This window comes from Antrostomus carolinensis, unplaced genomic scaffold (genome assembly GCF_000700745.2).
Source record: "Antrostomus carolinensis isolate BGI_N321 unplaced genomic scaffold, ASM70074v2 scaffold32643, whole genome shotgun sequence".
Classification (NCBI taxonomy): Eukaryota; Metazoa; Chordata; class Aves; order Caprimulgiformes; family Caprimulgidae; genus Antrostomus; species Antrostomus carolinensis.
In genome coordinates, this window is record NW_010306405.1 from 15,399 (window position 1) to 35,682 (window position 20,284).

Genomic DNA, 20,284 nt, shown 5'->3' on the forward strand with positions numbered 1-20,284 from the left:
AGAAAACTCTAGTTTCTGTGCCTGGATAAAAGTCGATATAATAATCTTTGCTGCACTGCTTCTCTCGCTTTTCCCTCAACACTTAATTAAAGCTGATAAAGTAACCTTGTTCTCCACAGAGGTTAACCCCTTTCATATAGAACCTGATGAACTGGATTATTACTGGATTATTACGTACCTGGTAGATACCAATAGAATCTCTATTTGTCTGCTGATTTGAAGGGTCTGGAGATACAAACCTAGATTTAAAAGAAGTTATAAAAGAAAGGAAGAAAGCATTTCATAGAATCATAGAACCACAGACTGGTTTGGGTTGGAAGGGACCTTAAAGCTCATCCAGATCCAACCCCCCTGCCAGCAGCAGGGACACCTTCCACTAGACCAGGTTGCTCAAATTTCTGTTTCTTCCACCTAGTAGAAATGTCTGCAGCTGCACTCTTGCCTCTTAGATATTTACATTTATTTTTTTTAAGCGTACCACACAGTCTGGGATAAGTTTTCCTCCTTCAAGGCAGGCATTTTTGGAGAGATGGGAAGGACTGCCCCCTCTCCCCCAGCGTGAAAATCTGTTCAGAAACATCACTTTCTTCCGCTGTTTTGACCTGACTTCATTTTACATGTCTGCAGTGACCGTGTGTAGTCCTTTTGCCTCATCTCATATCATAATCCTCAAACTTGGATGGGAAAGCATTACAGTTTCTCTGCATGGTCTTTTTTTGTGTGTTTTATTTATGGTGTTGGTAATGAGAAGCTGATGTGTGCCTTTGCCTGTAGGCAAATTCTGCAGCAGTGATATCGTCATCTGTTGAGTGTTGTTGTTTTTAGCCCTGTCCATTTCCAGCAATGCCTGTCTGCCACTACTGATACCAAAACCGAGTGGAACTCTGATTACGTGTGTATCATTTGAATTTCTGACATTTAAAACCTCTGACTCCCTCCTCGTTCCCCACCATCGTCACTGCGAATCAGGTGCACGTCCACTGAAACCCAGTGGGACTGGGCAGGGAAAGCAGACCTTGGCTGGAATTACCCAGTGACCAGGTTTTACTCGATCTTTCAGTATTCTCTAAACCTCTGATTTGGAAACCCTTGGCGATGTATTTTCAGGAGGAAGAAGGCAGGCAGTACAGTGTGCTCCCAGTGAAGATGTTCAGCTGGTTTCTCTCTGTGTGTGTATGATGTTGACCATCCCCTCAGTTAAGAAGCAGACCCTCCGTGACCCGTCTGCACGTCCCTAAGTGGATGCTTTACAAATGTTTTCCGCATCAGGTGCCGTTTGCAGCTTTTACACCACGCAGCCAAATTTTTATGGCTTTCAGTTCTATCTCCCTGTTGTTTAACAACCTTAATTGATGTTTGAAAATTGTTCATGGCTGACCGTCCCCCTCAATTTCTCTGGAGTGGGATTATCTGTGTGTAACGCAGCAGAGCCTGGTACTTGGATGACCGAGTGTTCCCCCTCTGTCTGCTGTGTTGGCACAGAGCCCGCTGTGTCTGGATGGACCTTGAGGACATCTTGTGTGCCAGCAGAGCCTGCTTGGGGACAGGGAGCTGGCTCCTGGAGCCAGATGTATGTCAACGTGCAACTTGTTCCTCTTTTTCTTCCCAGCCATGTCTCAGGCCGTGCAGACGAACGGGACCCAACCTTTAAGCAAAACATGGGAGCTCAGCTTGTACGAACTGCAAAGAACGCCGCAGGTAACGCGTGTCAGAGAGCTGGCCTTTATGGACAGGCTTTTTTAGTACTTTTTAGAACATGAAGCTTGATTTTTAAGATATTCTTTTTCCTTTAGGAGTGTTAACTGGCTATTCTAAATGATAGGATATTAAAAAAAAAAAAAATCACAGAATTGCCTAGACTGGAAAAGATCTTTAATATCATCGAGTCCAGTCGTTAATCCTTCCAACCCAAAACCTCTCTCATAATATTAAAAGAACCCCAGAATTTTAATTTTAATTTCTTTTTAAATGTCTTTAGCAGCATGGGGGTGTGTGCTTGATGTGGTTTTGTGTTGTCTTGTCTTTTTACTGTGTCTCTCTTTAACAGGAGAGTAAAACATACAATCTCTGTGAGGAAGTTACTAATTCCATTAAAGAATTTTTACTTTATGTTACACTAGGAAGCAATCACCGATGGCTTGGAAATCGTGGTGTCACCGAGGAGCCTGCACAGCGAGCTGATGTGTCCCATCTGTTTGGATATGTTAAAAAACACCATGACGACAAAAGAATGTTTGCATCGCTTCTGTGCTGACTGTATCATTACAGCCCTCAGGAGTGGGTATGTCAAAATTGTTACAGGGAAAAGAGATTTCACTTGAGATGAGAATGTGATCAAGGAAAACCTTTAAGTCCTGGGTGTTGGAACAGTTACGTGCCTGTGTGCTGCAGGTTTCTGAGTGTGAACACACTTTTCAGATTTCATTCTTACAGTTCAGCCATCTGTGGCAGAGCAGATCTGTTTGGTTGTTTTTTTTTTTTAATGGGAAAAATCATTCCATAACTTCATTTCTTGCAAGGAGCTGAAAATCTCTCTTCTCTTCCTTTTTAATTTTTTTTTCCAATCCAGTAACAGCAAAACAAAAATGTTATGTTATTTAGACAAAATGAGTCTCATTTCCCTTACTCTTCCTTTTCCTAAGAATAAATTGCAGATTGTGTGGCCTTTCAGCAGTAATCCTACTTCCAAGCTTCGCTACTGAAACAATCTCTACTAAAGTACAAATAATTTTTCTCATATTCTTCAATTACAAGTTTGTATTTTCCCAAAAGCAAAAGAATTCTGAGGTAACCAACAGCAATGAGGTCACTGACGTATCTGTTTCTGACAGTGGCAATTACCTGTGTTCAGAGGTCACTTAATTTGCTGTGCCTGTGTAACTTCTGATGAGTAATTAGCAAAAAATACATTAGAGGGAAAGAAGAAAACAATCAGGAGTAAAGACAACAGTGCTTCAGCTATTGAGGTCTCTTCCTTATACAGGAAAATATTGTGTGAACCTGACATTTTAGTGAAATGAGAACAAACTGGTAGGAAGGACAAGACTCTTTTAGTTTTCCCAGTAATTAGTGCTTGAACTATAGAACAGGTTCTTTAACCAAGTGCTAGGAAGACTGTGCCTTAATTAAGGTGAAAATTGAGCCAGAGGGTTAAGGGAAGAACAGAGTGGAACTCTTGAACTCTTCAGTCTAAATGCAGTTTGCTTAAATATAAATATATTTTGCTTAAATATATTTTGTTTAAACATATTTTGCTTAAACATACTTTTTGTAAAAAAAAGAAGTAGGTAGATACATGCTCTAGGTTGTTTGGGGTTTTTTTTAATATCTGGAACTACCTGATCTGTCAAAAGATAGAAGCTCCACTCCAGATTTGCTGCAGATATTGAGTCCTGATGAGCACCTTGACTAAGAATCGCAGCGGTAAGGCAGACTTCTGTAATTGCTGGAGAGTTAGTATCGTTTTCTCCCTTCTTGTTCATGACCAGCAACAAAGAATGTCCCACGTGTCGCAAAAAGCTAGTTTCAAAAAGATCACTCAGACCAGATCCCAATTTCGATGCTCTCATCAGTAAAATTTATCCAAGCCGAGATGAATACGAAGCTCATCAGGAGAGAGTGCTGGCAAGAATCAGCAAGCACAATAACCAGCAAGCTCTGAGCCACAGCATTGAGGAGGGATTAAAGATTCAGGCGATGAACAGGTACGTCACCCGCGTCATTTGTCCACGTATAACCTTGTTTGCCTTAACACTAAAAATACACTGTCTGTCCTCGCTCCCTGTACAGCTTGAGATTCCTCTTCTCTCCCCTGAAGTCTGCCAAAATAATTTTTAACTTTGGCAAGGTGATTCTTAACTTTTGGCAAAATAATTTGTAACCTTTTGTCTACCAATAGAAACCTTTGTATCGCTCCCTGCGACTTCTGTGGTAGCCTGATGTAGAGACAGCAGATTTCCCCTTAGCTTCACCTAATTATGGCTGTCGTGTCTTGGATAATAAACTAATGCAGTGAATCCTCTACCAACATATTTATTACCCCTTACATGCAAATACATCCACGTAATGCCACAGCTTAGGCTTTGGTTGCGACTTAATTCACGAGGCTGGAATATATGGTGAGATTCTGGGTGTGCGTTTAAACCTGAGAGAGTCAGCTGGGAAAGAGCCCCAGACTTTATGTTGTGGTGAAGAATGGTGTGATTTATAGTTTCAATCACATGTGGATTCATATTTAGATGAAAAAAAAATGGTCTGAAATTGCCTGAAAATTTTTTTTATTATTATTATTATTCTTTTATTTTTAGCTTTAAATATCTCTGAAACATTTAGTGCTTGCGTGTGCACGTCTAACCTCTGGCATGAGGGAGACCAGGAGAGGGAGGACTTGTACAAGCTCCGTGGGCCTGTCCGTTGGGTGAATTCAGATTAACACTGATTTCTATTTATTTCTGGCCAGGTTACAGAGAGGCAAGAAACAACAGATTGAGAACGGGAGCGGAGCAGAGGATAACGGTGACAGTTCTCACTGCAGCAACGCCTCAACGCACAGCAATCAGGAAGCGGGGCCTAGCAACAAGAGGACCAAAACATCAGATGATTCTGGGCTAGAGCTGGACAATAACAACACAACTGTGGCCATAGATCCCGTCATGGATGGTGCCAGTGAAATCGAACTAGTCTTCAGGCCTCACCCAACCCTCATGGAGAACGATGACAGCGCACAGACGAGGTCAATGTCTTCTAGGCCTCTCTGTGTATTCTGCTTGGTATTTTCTGGTGCTTTTGGTTTGAATCGCTTCTTAGGGCTTTTTAAAATCAATTTACTTTGGTCATACCACATCCTCTTTAACCATATACGCTCAGGAGGATGGAGCCAGGCTCTTCTCAGTGATGCCCAATGGTAGGACAAGGGGCAATGGGTGTGAGCTGGAACACAGGAGGTTCTGCTTCAACTTGAGAAGAAACTTCTTTACAGTGAGGGTGACGGAGCCCTGGGACAGGCTGCCCAGGGAGGGTGTGGAGTCTCCTTCTCTGGAGACATTCAAAACCTGCCTGGACACCTTCCTGTGTGATCTCATTTAGGTTCCTGCTCTGGCAGGGGGATTGGACTGGATGATCTTTCGAGGTCCCTTCCAATCCCTGACATTCTGGGATTCCATGCCAAGTGAGGTAGATGGTGCTGCTCAGCTTTCACCAAGAATACAGGAACAATCTGGTTTAAACCTCTGATTGCAAATAAAGATGTGTTCAAGTGTTTCTAGCATTGCAGTTCACAGCAGGTACTAGGGTGATGGTGTAACACCAGCCCCTTTCTACTTACTCTTAGGATTCTTTGGAAATAAACAAAACCTTGCGTTAAGCATCAGCAGGTTTCAGAGCAGCAGGATTGTGTCAGCGGGATTTGTAGGCTGGAAGCTTTTCCTGGTGTTTTTTTCATGACCCAGTGCAAGTGCAGACTGCAAATTTGGATCACAGCAACAAGCAGTCTCGTGGAGTTTTCCTTAGATCTCTTCCTGGCTTTCTCTCCCGATGAGACATCTCTCTGTAGTGCCTATAAGTATTTTATAAGCTTCAGCCAGGTTTTCTTTTTTGGTTTGGAATTGCAAAGGGAGTTCTGGGGATTGTTCTGAAAGGCAAAGAGAAAGCTACGCTTCTGGGAGAGGCCTCTGTGGCATTTGTGTCGGCCTTGAGTTCTTGCATGAAGAATTAGAGTGAGAACAGAGAGGGAGACAATAAAGAGTAACTTTAAGGAGGTGCAGAGTGTGTGGCGTGTGTAGCTAACACCTTACAGCTTTCTGTCCAGGCACTTCACAGACTGCATATCTATGCTCAGAAGATTTCAGCAGTCCTAATTCCCAAAAGCCCTTGACAAGTTGTTACTGGGTGTTTCATTTTGAGCAGATGACAGGGCAGCGCTGTCTCCTCTCTACAAAGAGGAGAAGGGCCTGTGGGAGAAGTGTCAACAAGATGTAAGGACACTTTGGAACACAATAATGTGATAAGCTGCTTGCATGTCTTGGGTAAAGGCGATTGATATTCTTGTGAGTGAAGTGTCTTTAAAAGCCTTTTCACACCTGATGCTCAACATCTGAGGGTGTTCCAGATGTCTTCTTCCCATCCCTGCAACTCCAACATCTTTGATTGTTTTTGTGGCTGTTGTTGCAGATACATCAAGACCTCGGGCAATGCCACCGTTGATCACTTGTCCAAGTACCTAGCGGTGAGATTGGCTTTGGAGGAGCTTCGTAGCAAAGGAGAATCAAACCAGATGAACCTTGACACGGCCAGTGAGAAGCAGTACACCATTTACATCGCCACCGCCAACGGGCAGTTCACTGTAAGCACAACTTCTGTCTGGGAGGAAAAGCGAGCAGCAATCCAGCTCTGACACAGATCTGATTAAAATCCACTCAGGGGACTGTTCCTGAGTTGACTTAGGGATAAAATTCACAGCACCAGGTTGGTTATTTAGAAGCAGATGAGTTGCTTTATAGGAAAATGTATACAGCACAAGCTTGGTTAGTAGAAAAAGAGGCATAGAAATGACTTGAGAAAAATCCAGTGGTGCCAGCAACTACTGCCTGACTTACGCTATTAGTTTAAAGTGAAAACTGAAGAGGAAAAATATGACTTCATCTGAGAATCTTGTTTCAAGAGCAGATAGCTCCAGCATCAGGAAACATCTATGGGAAGGAGGCGTTTCTCCACTTCCCTGTAGGCTTCCAATATTCCACTGTGAAACAGCTGAGTAGCTTAGGGAAGAATCCCTCCTCTCAGCTGCTGAATTCAGAATAGACAGGTACAACAACAAGGCAGTGTCACGGTTAGATTGAACTCTGAGCCTGGTCTTACATTTATTTGCATAAAATCAGTCTTCTGGTTAAGAGAGAGGCAGAGGTTTTGCAGTAAGAACTTATTTCAAACAGCTTCCCAACAGATTGTCCCTTAGACAAAAGCAGAGATGCTTCTGGTGTAAATACGCATCTACTACTCCCTCTGTTTGCAGAGAGAGGAAGGAGGAGAACTGAAGTTCACTTTATTTACAACTATATTCACTTTGCAAAAGTTGTTTTTGGTGCTGTTTGAGTGAGATCAGGAGTTCAGAGCAGCTTGCCTTGTTGCTTTTTGACACCGAGTGGTTAGCTAACAACTTGTGCCACGTTATCAGTGACTTCATTAAGTCGGCACATTCTTTGATGTAAGTAGTCTTGTTTCTGCAGCGCTACCCGTGCAAGCCATCAGATTTATTTCCTTTCTGTTTCGATGGTCTCTTCCAGGTATTAAACGGGTCGTTTTCCTTGGAACTGGTCAGTGAGAAGTACTGGAAAGTGAACAAACCCATGGAACTGTACTATGCGCCAACAAAGGAACATAAATAAGCTGTGCTGGAAAAGTGAGATGGGACTAACTCTTTTTATAGCTCTGACTTCTTTTAATATTAAAAGAAGGCACCACCATTATCTTCCTGGACAATACACGTGATGCCTTCAGGCTCTCTCAGTATACTTATTAATCTGATTAGACAGTATTCTGGGTTGTATTTAATTTAGTCTTTTGGGTTTTGGTTTTTCCTTAGGAGACTGAATGACCTTCTCCAGTGCATTCCAGTGTCTGACATGCTTTTGTGTTCCTAATGCATGATAACTGAACGAGTGTTCCGCTTTGGAATGTCTTTGATTTTGTCCAGGTAAATCTGGATTTCTAATCCATTTGACACAGTTCTGGTAGCCTCTGTGAAGTATTGAGCATTCCATGGCTGAGTCAGTCTATTCAGTAGTAACATATGCCAAGGAATGTGTTAAATGTTGGAATTTGCTAACAATTATCCATATAAAAGGTGGGTAGAGAATTCATTTCTGATAGTCTTGCAGCTAAAGGTCATCTGATTCCCTAGAAAAGATTTATTCATCGTTTTCTTGTGAACAAATAGAGCTGTAGTGAGAAAACTGACTTTAAAACCTTGTTTCATACTTTAGTGCAAGGTGATTTATGAGATGGGTTTGCTTTTTAATTAATATTTTAAGTAAAAAAACCAAAACCAACCCCAAACCCAGAATTCTTCCCTGTGTAGAACATGCTGATCTTGATGCACGCTGCAGTTCCCATCTGGCCCCTGTTGCAGTGTTATCCTGTCCTCACCAGCTGAACTGAAGAAAATCTGGAAGTTGTACAGCCCTGCTCTGTAAGAACAGATTTTTATTGTGAATGTATTAGAATGTTCTATAAAGAACTCTCCTGAAAACTTTTGAAAAGCAAATCCCTGAATTTCTAGCACATGGAAATAATGCAACATCAAAATGCTTTGCTTTATGGAATTTGTGCCACCCTGGCTGTGAGCTTATCTGGGCTTCAGTTTGAGTTTGACTTCAACCATAAGCTGCTCCGAGATTGTATTTTTTGTTTTGTTGGGGTTTGTTGTTTTTTTTTTTTGCCATAGCTTTAACAAACGTGGCTTAGCACTTTGGAAAACACTTTTAGTACTTGACAAAAGTTTACTGTTTAGTGTCTTAAATTTAGGTTCAAGTTTTAAAAGTTGGCAGTAGGCTGTTGTGTGAAGTCCAGTAGCTACTGTTCATGTGCATGTTCCACTCCTCTCCCCTCGCACTGGACCTTGCTGTCACTTCACGGGGGTTGCTTTACCTACGAGCATGACCCTGAGATTCCTTTTGCTGCAAGACTTGCCGGTGAAGCCTTCACCTGTTCACACCTGAAGCTGGAAGCAACACAAGCTGCTGTGCTAGGTGAGAAGGAACAGACTTTAAACAAACGGTATCGCTCCGTCTTTGTCTTGCCTGTAGTTAGCCTGGTTTTGGCATGTGGTACATATCTGGATGCTTGGGGATCCTCTTGGGAAGGAAGAGCCCTTCCATCGCTTCTGGCTTTCAAGCACTTGTAAATAAATACGTGTCTGTTGCGTCTGCTGTTGCAGATCAGCTTTATCCCAACGTGAAAACTGCACAGGCTTCTTTGAGTAACTTAATTATTTTCTCTTTCCTGGGAAGACTTGTTTTTTTGTGAGATGAAATGGAAGTTTTCAGGCCCCAGAACACAGAGTTTTTAAGGAAATCCATTATTCCTGACTTTCTGGTGAAATGTTGCTTTGTATAGACTAGTAATGCACGTCCACTAAATATAATCGGAGGGGTGGGAAGTGGTGATTATAAATGCTTTAAAATTTATGGGGAAACTTCTAGATTAGCTGCAGCATCCCTTCCTGTCATGATAGCTAAGGTAACGTCCAGTCCCTGCAGCCAGAGAGGTGTTTGTGAAGCTGAGCAGTCTGTCTAGGAGCTGTCTGTCACTCTGTCCCCAGTTCTTTAAAAAGCGTGGGAGAATGTGAAGCTTTTATTTTCATGGTGTAGTGAATTTACTGAATATTTATGTTCTTTAAATATTATATATATATATATAAAAAATGTAGTTGTTTGATTAAACCATTGATTGCACTGTGACTCTTTAGTGCTATAAACTATTTTATTTGCAAAGTGACTCTTCTGCCTTTTAAAGCCATGTAACTTTTTAAGTACACAACGTGTGTTGGGTACAGGTAAGGCTAATAGCTCTAGTATCCAACTAAGGTCACACTGAATTCTAAAATGGACAATAAAAACAAAAATGTTATCACCAACCTGCTGAAAACTCCAGTGCTGCTTCCTCTTATAATTCCTAAGAGAAACCCTTTGGACAGGTTTTGGTTTGTTTTTAAGGCTGTCTGGAGGGAAAGGTTTGAATGAGAAGTACAGAGATAACAGCTCTTCCAGTGGCAGATGCTGCTGTTATCACATCCTGTAGCCTGAGAAATGGGATGAAGGATTTTCACAGCACTCAGGTTTAACCCAGCAACTCTGGTTGCATGTAATTGTGTATTAAGCAGCTTCACCAGAAAGCAGTGTAGGGTGACTGTAACAAATCTCTGGGGCTGAGGTACACTATTAAAAAAAACCCCATTGAATTTCCATCCCTTTCCTTTGTTTTATCTCTACAAACAGTTATTACAACTTTTAACCAGAAGGATGCACCTGGAGTTAAGAGGGAGTGCTTGGGTACACCAAGAGTAGGCTTTCTTGAGATGCACTGAACTCAAGCTCTCTGACTGCAGGAGGAGGTCCTTTTCTGCTGGCACTCCTGCTGCTCGCTGTGCCGACTCTGATTTTTCAGAGCTGCTTTTTGAAAAGCTTTAACTCCGTTAACGCTTCCCCTGATCACACCTAAACAGACAATACCCAGAGAGCTCATGGGCAGCTGCTCTCTGCAGTGGGTAGGCAGACTTTATCTCAGCTAAAAATCATTAGAGGTGTGAGTGTACTAGCCATACGGGTAACTAGACAGATCCTAAACCTCCATTTTCCATCATCCCTGGTGTTTGTCCTGTAGCACATGGGAGGTGGTGGAGTCACCTTCCCTGGTGGCATTTAACAGACAGGCAGATGAGGTGCCTCATGGTCTGTATATGGTTTAGAGGTGGTGTCCTCTAAACCAGGACATGGGTTAGAGGTGGAATGGGTGGTGTTGGGTTTATGGTTGAACTCAATGATCTTAAAGGTCTTTTCCAACCACTATGATTCTGTGATCTGCTGATCCCCAACACTGATTTCAGTCCCCTAACGCATCCTTGGTTCTGATTTTCTGTTCAGCACAAGCCACTTGCAGTAAGTCCTTGATCCAGCAAAGATTTGTTGCATGTTGAAGGTCTGTCAGTAATGACAGTGGCACAGAGTGCCCCGTGAAGTATTCCACCAAGTGTCTTCTCAGGCCTGGTGCTACACTGAGAATTCAAAGAGAATCAGCAGTAACCTTGCCAACACCACCTGCATTATCCTCATTTGTCTGCGACTGCAATAGCCAACTTTGGCAACATGGATTACAGCTTTGGGTCATGCTGCTGTGTGCACAGAGCTGTGGTGGTGATGTGTTCTGAGGCTGGTGCTGGTTCCCCAGGCCCTGTCTCCACACAGCACCAGGACAATGTACCAGTTACACCTTCTCATAGAATCAAGCAATTACAAAGAGAAGCCCCCAAACAACAGCCTGGAACCATCACTGGTGTTCTGTGAACTTGTTATTGCAGGACTGACCCAACTGATGACCAACTGAGACAACTGTTGAACAGGAAGAGAATTCTCATAGGTTACAAACACCCCATCTGCTGGTCCCCTACACCAGTGTCCCGATCCGATGTCGGGGATCATTTAAATGTCCCGATCCGATGTCGGGGAAGGTTTCGATATGATCACAAGAGCGAGATTAAGACACAAACGAGGTCACATGCCGTACTGCCAGAACATCTTTTATTAGAAAAGAAGAGTAATAAAGAGAATAGCGATAGGACAGGATGGAACGAAAGATGGGAAATCAAGCAAGGAGTCGGGATAGGGCTGCAATAGTCACCATCCAGCGGCGAGGCGACGGTGAGGGGTGGGCGAGGAGGTCTCAGTTGCTCGTTCCAGTGGTGATGCAGCGTGGTGAGGTGCGGTGCGGTCAGGCGGTTGTCCTCTGTCTCTCTCCTGTCTCTCTGCCGCCAGCAGCTTGCCCTCTTGCCCGTGCTGGTCCTCCTTAAATACCCCTTCGAGGGCTGTAGTTTTCATAGCAATGGCACGTTTCTTCATGCCCCCCCAGCACTTGGGCAAGGACACGTCCGGGAAGAACCCCCCTGCGGGCAGGGCGCCTTCACAGAATGGGATTCCCAGAAACCGGTGGTAAACGATCTTTGAGATAAGTTTATCACCCCGTGGCTCAAAGATACCTGGTGGTCTTGTGCAAACAATCTTTGAGACAAGTCCACAGTGCAGTTCCTCACAACCAGTCATTGTCCCTCATTGCTGCTGGTCACCTACACCAGTAATTGTCCCTCATTCTGGTTGCTTCTGCTCACCTGACAGTGGAAAAATGCCCCACCTGTATGGACAAGCCTGAACTTCAGTTTCTCTGCCCCTCCTTGTACACAGCTGCAAACTCCAAGGAATAGTTGCTTTGACTTGGAAACGATGCATAATACCCTCTGTTACTGAGGAGGAGCTGCAAAAGTAATCTAAAATACTTCCCACAACATACTTCAGTTAAACTTCCTTTTTAGCCTACTTTATTGTAATTGGAACACTCTCTTTTGCTCCAGTTAACTGACTTTAGGACTGGTTCTAATTCCCACTTACATGAAAACTCCAGTGGCGTGTTATCTGCAAGCAAAGCCAGCCAACAATCTCTCTGCTTAAAAAAATAAAAATTTAGCTCAGAACAACTAGGGAACACTAACTCTTCTTTCTCCTTGCATTTACCTTTCCAATTTGATCCCAAGTTATCTTTGGAAAAGAACTATAAGCACTAAATTTTTTAAGGAAACTTAGTTTGTTGCTGCATCACTACAGAAGTGCAAGCTATGATCCCTTTAGTGATCTCCTTTTTTTTTTTTTAATTAGGACAGAATGAAAATAACTCATTACCAAAGCAATCTTGAATTTAAGATGGTGTAAGAGGCAGTAACTTAATTCAGAGGCCTGATAAGAGCTTGGGAAGTTTGGCATAAGCAGGAGCGTATCAGTCGTGTTACTCTTGGTTGGCAGTCAGTGAGACAGAACCAATTCTTTCACTGTGAAGTTTCAGAGATTAATAAATCAGAGTAATAACCCCTCATGTTCTGCTCTGAAATAAACCTGGCACCAGGGGCCAGGCTGAACCTGCGACAAAATAGAAGGACTAGTGCAACTGGGATTGTTCCCAATTCGAGTGAAACATACGGAGGAAGTACCTGAAAAAAGTTTGGGGGAAAGAAAGGACAAAGTGAAGCTTATTTGGCTGGAATGCTGCCATATATTTAAGGAAACCAGAACCAACTACCAGCACACAGCATCTTTGCTCGTTCACAGAAGAGATCTTTTTAACAGCTAAGGTTGTATTCCTAACAAATCTGTAGCAAAACTTCACCTAGAACTTCAACTTGTGGTGCCTCGTCACTCCACCTTTTTGTAGTACACAGCCAAATGCAATCCCTGACCAAACTACCTGGGGTGGCTAACGCCGTTCGCTAAGGTTTGGTTATAAACTGAAGTTTCAGGAACAGGATTTGAACCATTCCTTCCTGTTCTCACTTGTGTTAGGTCCTTGCTTGTAAGCAGAGCTGTGAAAACAGAAGTGAATGCCAAATCACATGTGCAACCTGGAGCTGGAAGTACACCGAGTCAGGCCTTTCGGGCTTGCTTAAACTCAGATCACATTTTATCCTGTGATGTTTCATCTTCATCTTAACGTGACCTCCCTCTGAATCGTAACCAGTCAGGATTTAAGAACGATTCATTTTAGGAATATTCTGTTTCATATTAACCTCATGTTCAGAAATGCTTAAGACTTTTGGCCCCATCCACCCTTCTGGGTTCTGTGCTAGCAGCAAGGCTTTACCAAAGACTCGGGAGCAGCCACGATGCCTCAGTGTGAAAGTGGATGGTGAGCAGAAAAGCAAGGAACTGTCTCCAAACCTTCTCACAGTAACAGTACCTTTACCACAGGGGTAAGTTCTGCTACATTATTCTAAAACATGAATCAAATTAAAATAGCAGGCAACTCAAATTTTTAAAATCCAGTTTGGTAGGAAGCACTGGCTTACTTGGAACAGGCTGTGCTTGCAAGTCCGCGATATCCCGATCTCTGAACAAAGAGACTGGCGTTAATCAGCTGCGCAGTGAGTAAGGTAGTCATTTGTGAACGTGGCAGCAGCATCTCCAGATTGATCATCTTCCAGAAACTCAGCCTCTTCAGCCTTGCCATCTGCAGCAGCTGGAACCTGCTCTCCTGCTTGGCTATCTTCAGGTAGGTGGACAGGGCCTTCTGCCTGCCCCAGGGCGAAGGTTGGAGCGCTGTACTTTGTGAGAACAGTCTTAAATTGTGCCAAGGGCGCGTTGGTGCGAACTCCCATGGGATCAAAGTGGGTTCTACTTACCCTGTAGCCAGCTTCAGAGAGATACATTAAGAACTTATTTAACCTGGGGGGGAAAAAAAAAACAACCCAAAAACATCCAAAACAAACCCAAACATTTAAAGGAGTTAATGCTAATAAGGTTGAGTCAATACAAGTTATAAATCAGTTGTTGTAGTAACACAAGAGTAGAACTGAAATGAAAACCTTACTTTGGCATGTTCATTCCTTTAATACTGTGTCTGTGGATGTTGTAATAAAACGCCGGGTGCTCAGCACTGTTCTCAGGTTTTTGTCGCTTGGCTGCATTTCGAATCACTTCATCACTTTTTCTTTTTCCTGGACCACAAAAAAAAAAAAAGCCAGTGAAGCCAAAGTTGGTACATACCACAAAAAAAAAAACCAAACCAAAAACCAAGCCACCCAGCAACTCCACCTTTGTGTCTGCTTTTATATAAGCCAGTATTTTGCAGAGTTAAAATCTAGCCTGAATTTAATTAACTTGCCACTTGCAGTAATAACAAGTGAAGCCAAGTAGGCTTCATGGAGTATTTAGCATTCTGCTTTTACCACTGAGTATGATTCTGGATGAAGGTAAAGTACAATCAGTATTTAAAGGGAAAATAAATCCTGAATACCAGTATTGTTAAATACAAAAAAAATTTATATGAATACCAGGTTGGCTTAGCCATCACTTAAACTACAATTTAATTTGAAGCTGCTAGAGCTGCACTAAAATGATCTACTTACCAGGTACCAAGTAGGATTCCACAGAATTATTTGGTGTTTTAATATATATGCCAGACTCTTCTAGAATACAATTAAAAAGTCAAAATTAATTCTACTTTAAGACAGTAAAATGGCAAAATGCTTCAGTTGAACAGAAAGAAATAATACCCCATTCTGGCCTAAAGAAGGAAGCGTAGTAACAAGCATACATATGGCTAACTTCTACTTACTAAGTCAGTAATTTGAATTTAGAGGGGATATTAAAAAGACAATTTAATTTAATAGTACAACAGAAAGGCATTTCTTTTGGCACACTGATCTGCAATCCGTGCGCAGTATGGGTTGGACTTGATGATCTTGGAGGTCTTTTCCAACCCAATCTATTCTATGATTCTATGCAGAGCGCAACAGCTGGGGTCCTCTCTTAACAGCATATGCTCTCAGGTCAGGATCAAGATACACCAGAGAACTAGCAGACAGTTGGTATTTCCACCTCCTTCAGGGAACACGCTGGATTCCATGGCAGTCAGCCTGCCTGCAGTACATTTATTGCTTTAGGATCTGTCATGCTGATTAAAGATGTCTAAATCCAGTACTCTGCCTCCAACAGACCCTGCTCTTTTTACAGCACCAAAGACCATCTGACAAGAACTGACAAGTCCCACGCTGCATCCAGTGTTATGGCTACACTGCTGAGGAGTAAGTTATCAAAGAGCAGCATCTCTCGAAATCACCAGGAAGCTGGTTGGTTTTGTGACCAGTCTGCCATTTTCCTTACCTTGTTTGTTCTCATCATAAGGACTATGGATAGAAAAATGTTGTAAAGTTGTGCAATCTGCTTCGCAAACTAATGTCTTCAAAAGTGGTTGAGCTTCATCCAGACCATACTGGACAGCCCCAGAGAACATTCTTCTGAGGAACCCAGTGTTAAAGAGAGCTCCTGACCTACACAAGGCAAGGCAAGTGAAAAGTTAAGACTTCTGAATGAAAGCAAAACAGTTGCCCTAAAAATCTCTTGCCCAAATGGATCAGCAGTTACGTTACACCGAGGTGCTGCATCAGGCTGACTGCGTTCTTAACCCAGTGATATTGAATTGCTTTGTTTAGGAAAAAAAAAAAGGGAAGAACATCGTTCTTGCAAGGGTGGTCAGGCAGTGTCCCATGTTGCCCAGAGAAGCTGTGGCTGCTCCTCCCTGGAAGTGTTGAAGGCCAGGTTGGATGAGGCTTTGAGCAACCTGGTCTAGTGGAAGGTGTCCCTGCTGATGGCAGGGGGGTTGGAACTGGATGAGCTTTAAGGTCCCTTCCAATCCAAACCATTCTATGATTCTATGATTCTATGACACTAACACTGGTCTTATGTTAAAAATCAAGATCTCAAGAATGGTAATTTTATTTCTGCCCTAATATATTGAGCAAGTCATTTAACCCTCACAAGAAAGGAACTGTCAATTGCCAACTGTTTATAACACTGCTTTGAAACAGTTAAAAGACTTTAAAGAGATTTATTATTGTTTCTCACGAGAGAAAATTTTAAGTCTTAATTATCAAGCAGTGTATTATGTACTACTGTCAGCACATGTAGAGATTTACTAAATAAATTCTCCACAAGTAGAGTAATAGTTGCTGAACATTTGGCAACTAGAGGAACACCTAGCCAGCTGTGCAGGATATATGATGTAAATTGCACCGAATGTGAAATTTAAAGCAAGTTTGTTATTATTTATTAACTGGTGTTAATATAAATAGATACTTAAAAAGCAGAAACTGAATCCACTGCTAAATTAAAATCAATTCAACGTTTCCTGAATTCCCCCTGATTGCTGTACCTCCTTTGGGAATGCTAAAATATCTTGCATTTTTATTATATGACTGAACAGTTGACCTCCAGAGGTCCTTCCAACCTAAATTCTGTACTCTGTTCTGAACTTACCAGAGAGGACCAAGAACCACTGCTGTCTTCCCAGGCATACTGCCGTGACAGTCACAAGGCAGCTGCTGGTAAGGGTTTTCTGCAACAGAAAAAGAGGATTTCAGTTGGTTTGAACTAGCCAGCAATGCCTGCTTTACTGGAGAGAGATGACATCAATACGAAGTCATAGCTTACTACACTGGAGGTCTTTGGAAAGACAAGCAACAGCAGAAGCGTGACACTGTTGTCACTTCTGCCAAGCAGTTCTTGTGAGAATTTAGTGATTGATGATTTCATCTTTAATCATTGTGAAAACACTGAAGGGAAAAAGAAAAGAAGTGCCACATAACGTCCTATGTTTCTTGGCAGATTTTGAGTAACAAGGACATTATTTGCCTTCCTACGCTTATGTCAGCAGCTGTCCAGGTTAACAGTAAATATCAACAAAAGAATTGTCAGACATCAGCCAATTACATCTACAAAACACAGCCCACCTACAAGTTTTCTAAGCAGTAAGTCAGTTCACTTGCAATTAAGGCATTAAGTAAAGAATTAGGTTGCCCAAGGAAGTTGTGGCTGCTCCTCCCTGGAAGTGTTGAAGGCCAGGCTGGATGAGGCTTTGAGCAACCTGGTCTAGTGGAAGGTGTCCCTGCTGCTGGCAGGGGGGTTGGAACTGGATGAGCTTTAAGGTCCCTTCCAACCCAAACCATTCTATGATTCTAATTCATTTACTAATTAAGATCTCTACCATAACACTATTTACCAGTGACTCATTCCTGTTCTGAAAACTTTGTTAAAACTTTTTAAAATCTTTTTAATAACAAGCTCATTGCATGCTCACACACCTGACACTGAGCAGGGCACTCAAAGGGACCACACCAGTTAGGAGTTAGAGAACCAAGAACCTCTAACCTCTAAACCAGGACACTTTGAAACAAGGTTTTTCCTTTTATATTCATTCAGTATATGATGCTGCCTTCTTTTACCCCTCATCTGAGGGGAATGTCATACTCTTTAGTCCACTCCATTTTAAGGGAACTGAAATAAACAGTAGAAAAGCAACTGGACACCAAAATCTACCAAGCTGCCACTGTACGGAGGAACCGAATGGCAGCAAAGACTGTCCCACTGAAAGGACAGATCCATGATCCTGGAAGCTTCAGCAGCTACAGATAGTTGGAATATGTCCTGTCTAGAAACAAATCCAGTATACTTACACCAAAATCCATGCAGACAACTCATCTAACCCACTACCATGAAGCATGGTACCCTCTCCAGCCTCATGCAACACACTCATTGTTACATTAGAGGGAATTATTACTTTATTAAAGGGATGTAAATACAAACAAGGCCTTAACAAGCACAGAATGGAGATACAGGAATCAGACCTTCTAGAAAGTGTGAAAAAACCCCAACAAACCAACAAAGAAACATTTACCTTCTACCATATTACCCTCTTTCTGAAAAATCCTCTCTTCACACCACTGGCAATGGATGAGGTATCTTATTTTCTTTGCTGAATCATCCGCAGGAGACGGTCCCCTTAAGACTCTGACCACTACTAGAACAAAATGTTCTAGAGCTACTGCAAGTAAAACTTCAATGCCTTTGTTACAGCGAGCTGCAGCTCTGGGAAGGAAAAACAAACACAAAAGCACCTGGTACTGAAATCAGCAGGCAGATTGCAGCGGACACCCCAATCTGCTGAAAGATTCTTGAGCTCATCCACTTCCTAGAAAGAGATCTGAGAAAGTGATCAGGAGAAAGTGGTGTTTCTTAAGTGCCTAGTTTTGTCTACTTCCTATCAGGCTAAGCAAATCTTGGTTTACTTCTTATCACATCTAGAAATACTGGTCTACCATTGGCATCATCTTTCTATCCAAATCCCCACCTATTGCCAGGCTATCGTAACAAAAAATATAAACAAACTACATGAAAATCTGAGAAAGCAGAAATGTAGAGGGACACAGATGAGGGAAAATCATCAAATGATAATTAAATTAAATAAGGACTGTGAGAAGGTATGTGAGCAGTTCCTGAATAGGTAAGCACTGAGAAGGAGGAACAGCTCTTTAGGGGAGTTGGAGCATGTAACCCAGAACACAATTAAAACTTTGCTTGAGCAGTGTATCTGTCTCTAAGAATATTCTGCAGGGAACAACTTCACATACAGAGGGAGACAGAGAAGTAAAATCTAAAGATACTCAGGTGAGTATTTTTGCTCTGGCGTTCAGAAGACCTCTGCACACTATTTCATCTCCCTGTCTTTCTTGCTCAGTTGTCCCATCCTCTTGCCTGGATCTTTTTGACCCCAATTAGGGACCAGGTTTTATATCTTCACTTATTTAACAGACTGAATTTCCTGACAATATCTACATGCAGATGACTAATTGCACAAGTTAGTAATTACATACATCTGCTTAACCTCAAGCACGAGGATCTGAAGTGAAGTTTCCATTGAAGCAAGTCTAACTGTAATGCTTAGCTAGAAGCCATTCAAGCAGTTTATTTAATATTTACAAAGTTCTATGCAGCACTAAAGTGACCACAAAAGTGACAGAGGAACAAAGAGTTTGCAGATAGGCAAGTCTGGGTATTACTTTTTACACTCCCATCCCTCCCTACCACCAAAAAACTCTGCCCACCATCCCAAACCCTTGCCCTATTTATGCATTTTCACCTTGCCCAGTCTTTTAGTTGAAAATTTACATTATCCCACAGCAGCAGACAAACTATGAAAAGTTAATTTTGTATCAAAAAGTCTGGCTTTTAGATTTTTTTTTTTAGATTTAAGGAATTCTGGACACTGAACAGGTATAAGCTACAGCAGCAGTCTGAAGTTTTGTATTGCTATCACTTTCCTACTAAGTTACTCCCCAGATTTGAGCAAATTTGTTTTATAGCAGTACCTTGTGACAGCAGCAACGATGATTCTGGCTGCCAGCTCCTTGTAGTACTCTGTCCTGACAATATTGCATCCATAATGCCGCAGGGCAACGTGCTGAGCCTTTGCATACAGAGAACTGATGTCTGTGGATGTCAGTGACACTATTCCAAGATTTCTCACATTTCTAAAGGCAGAATCCAGGTAATTCACACAAGTTCCAAAGGGGTCCAGATGGCTGGAAAGAAAGGGAAAGCCCACTGAGTATCTATAAATGCTCAAGAGTTTAGCTTTAATCTCAGGAAAACAGTATTTTATAAGCTTCACCTATAGTCATACTTAAAACAAAAGGAGGAAACGGGACTAGAATTTACAGCACACCTCTCATTAATTATTTTAGAATACTTAAGCATCAAATTGTAGGAGCCAGGGCAGCACTGTGCTGGAAAAAAAAAAACCAAACCCACATCACCACAAAGCCAGCAAGTAGTGTTTTGGGGTTTTCTGCATCCTGACCTACTGACTAATTCAAGTTACAAGAATATTGGCCGGATGCTTACCTTCATGCTTCAAACAAAGGGAAACTTCTGAAACCAAAAATACCTTCAAATGTTTGCATTCCACTTTATGTAGTAAATAATTATCCTAATTTTCAGCCTGAATACCTACTGCTTCATTAACTTAGATCTGGATGTTAATCAATAATAATAATAATAAAACCCAAATCACTTATTTTGGTGTCTGTATACATTTTGAATGTACGCATGTATATAAACCCAAATTGGAAGAATTAACCTACTTGAATTGAAAATTAATATGCTGCAAAATGGATTAAACCAAGAGATACAATCATAGA

The 20,284-nt window shown here is 42.0% G+C and overlaps 2 protein-coding genes across 2 annotated transcripts; one reads left to right on the top strand and one right to left on the bottom strand.

Moving 5' to 3' along the window:
* The first annotated feature begins 1,611 nt into the window (after positions 1 to 1,611).
* RNF2 (ring finger protein 2) lies at positions 1,612 to 7,546 on the top strand. Its single transcript, XM_010165133.2, has 6 exons — positions 1,612 to 1,698; positions 2,121 to 2,281; positions 3,489 to 3,704; positions 4,460 to 4,732; positions 6,169 to 6,340; positions 7,281 to 7,546. The coding sequence occupies exons 1-6, from the start codon at positions 1,612 to 1,614 to the stop codon at positions 7,380 to 7,382; spliced, it is 1,011 nt and encodes a 336-aa protein (XP_010163435.1). The 3' UTR covers positions 7,383 to 7,546.
* Positions 7,547 to 13,657: 6,111 nt separating this feature from the next.
* Positions 13,658 to 19,666, bottom strand: TRMT1L (tRNA methyltransferase 1L; the record flags this gene model as incomplete). Its single annotated transcript, XM_010165134.1, has 7 exons — positions 13,658 to 13,973; positions 14,119 to 14,245; positions 14,657 to 14,716; positions 15,414 to 15,580; positions 16,566 to 16,644; positions 17,983 to 18,173; positions 19,454 to 19,666. Coding segments are annotated over 7 exons (1,153 nt in total), but the record flags the coding sequence as incomplete, so codon positions are not given.
* Positions 19,667 to 20,284: the final 618 nt, after the last annotated feature.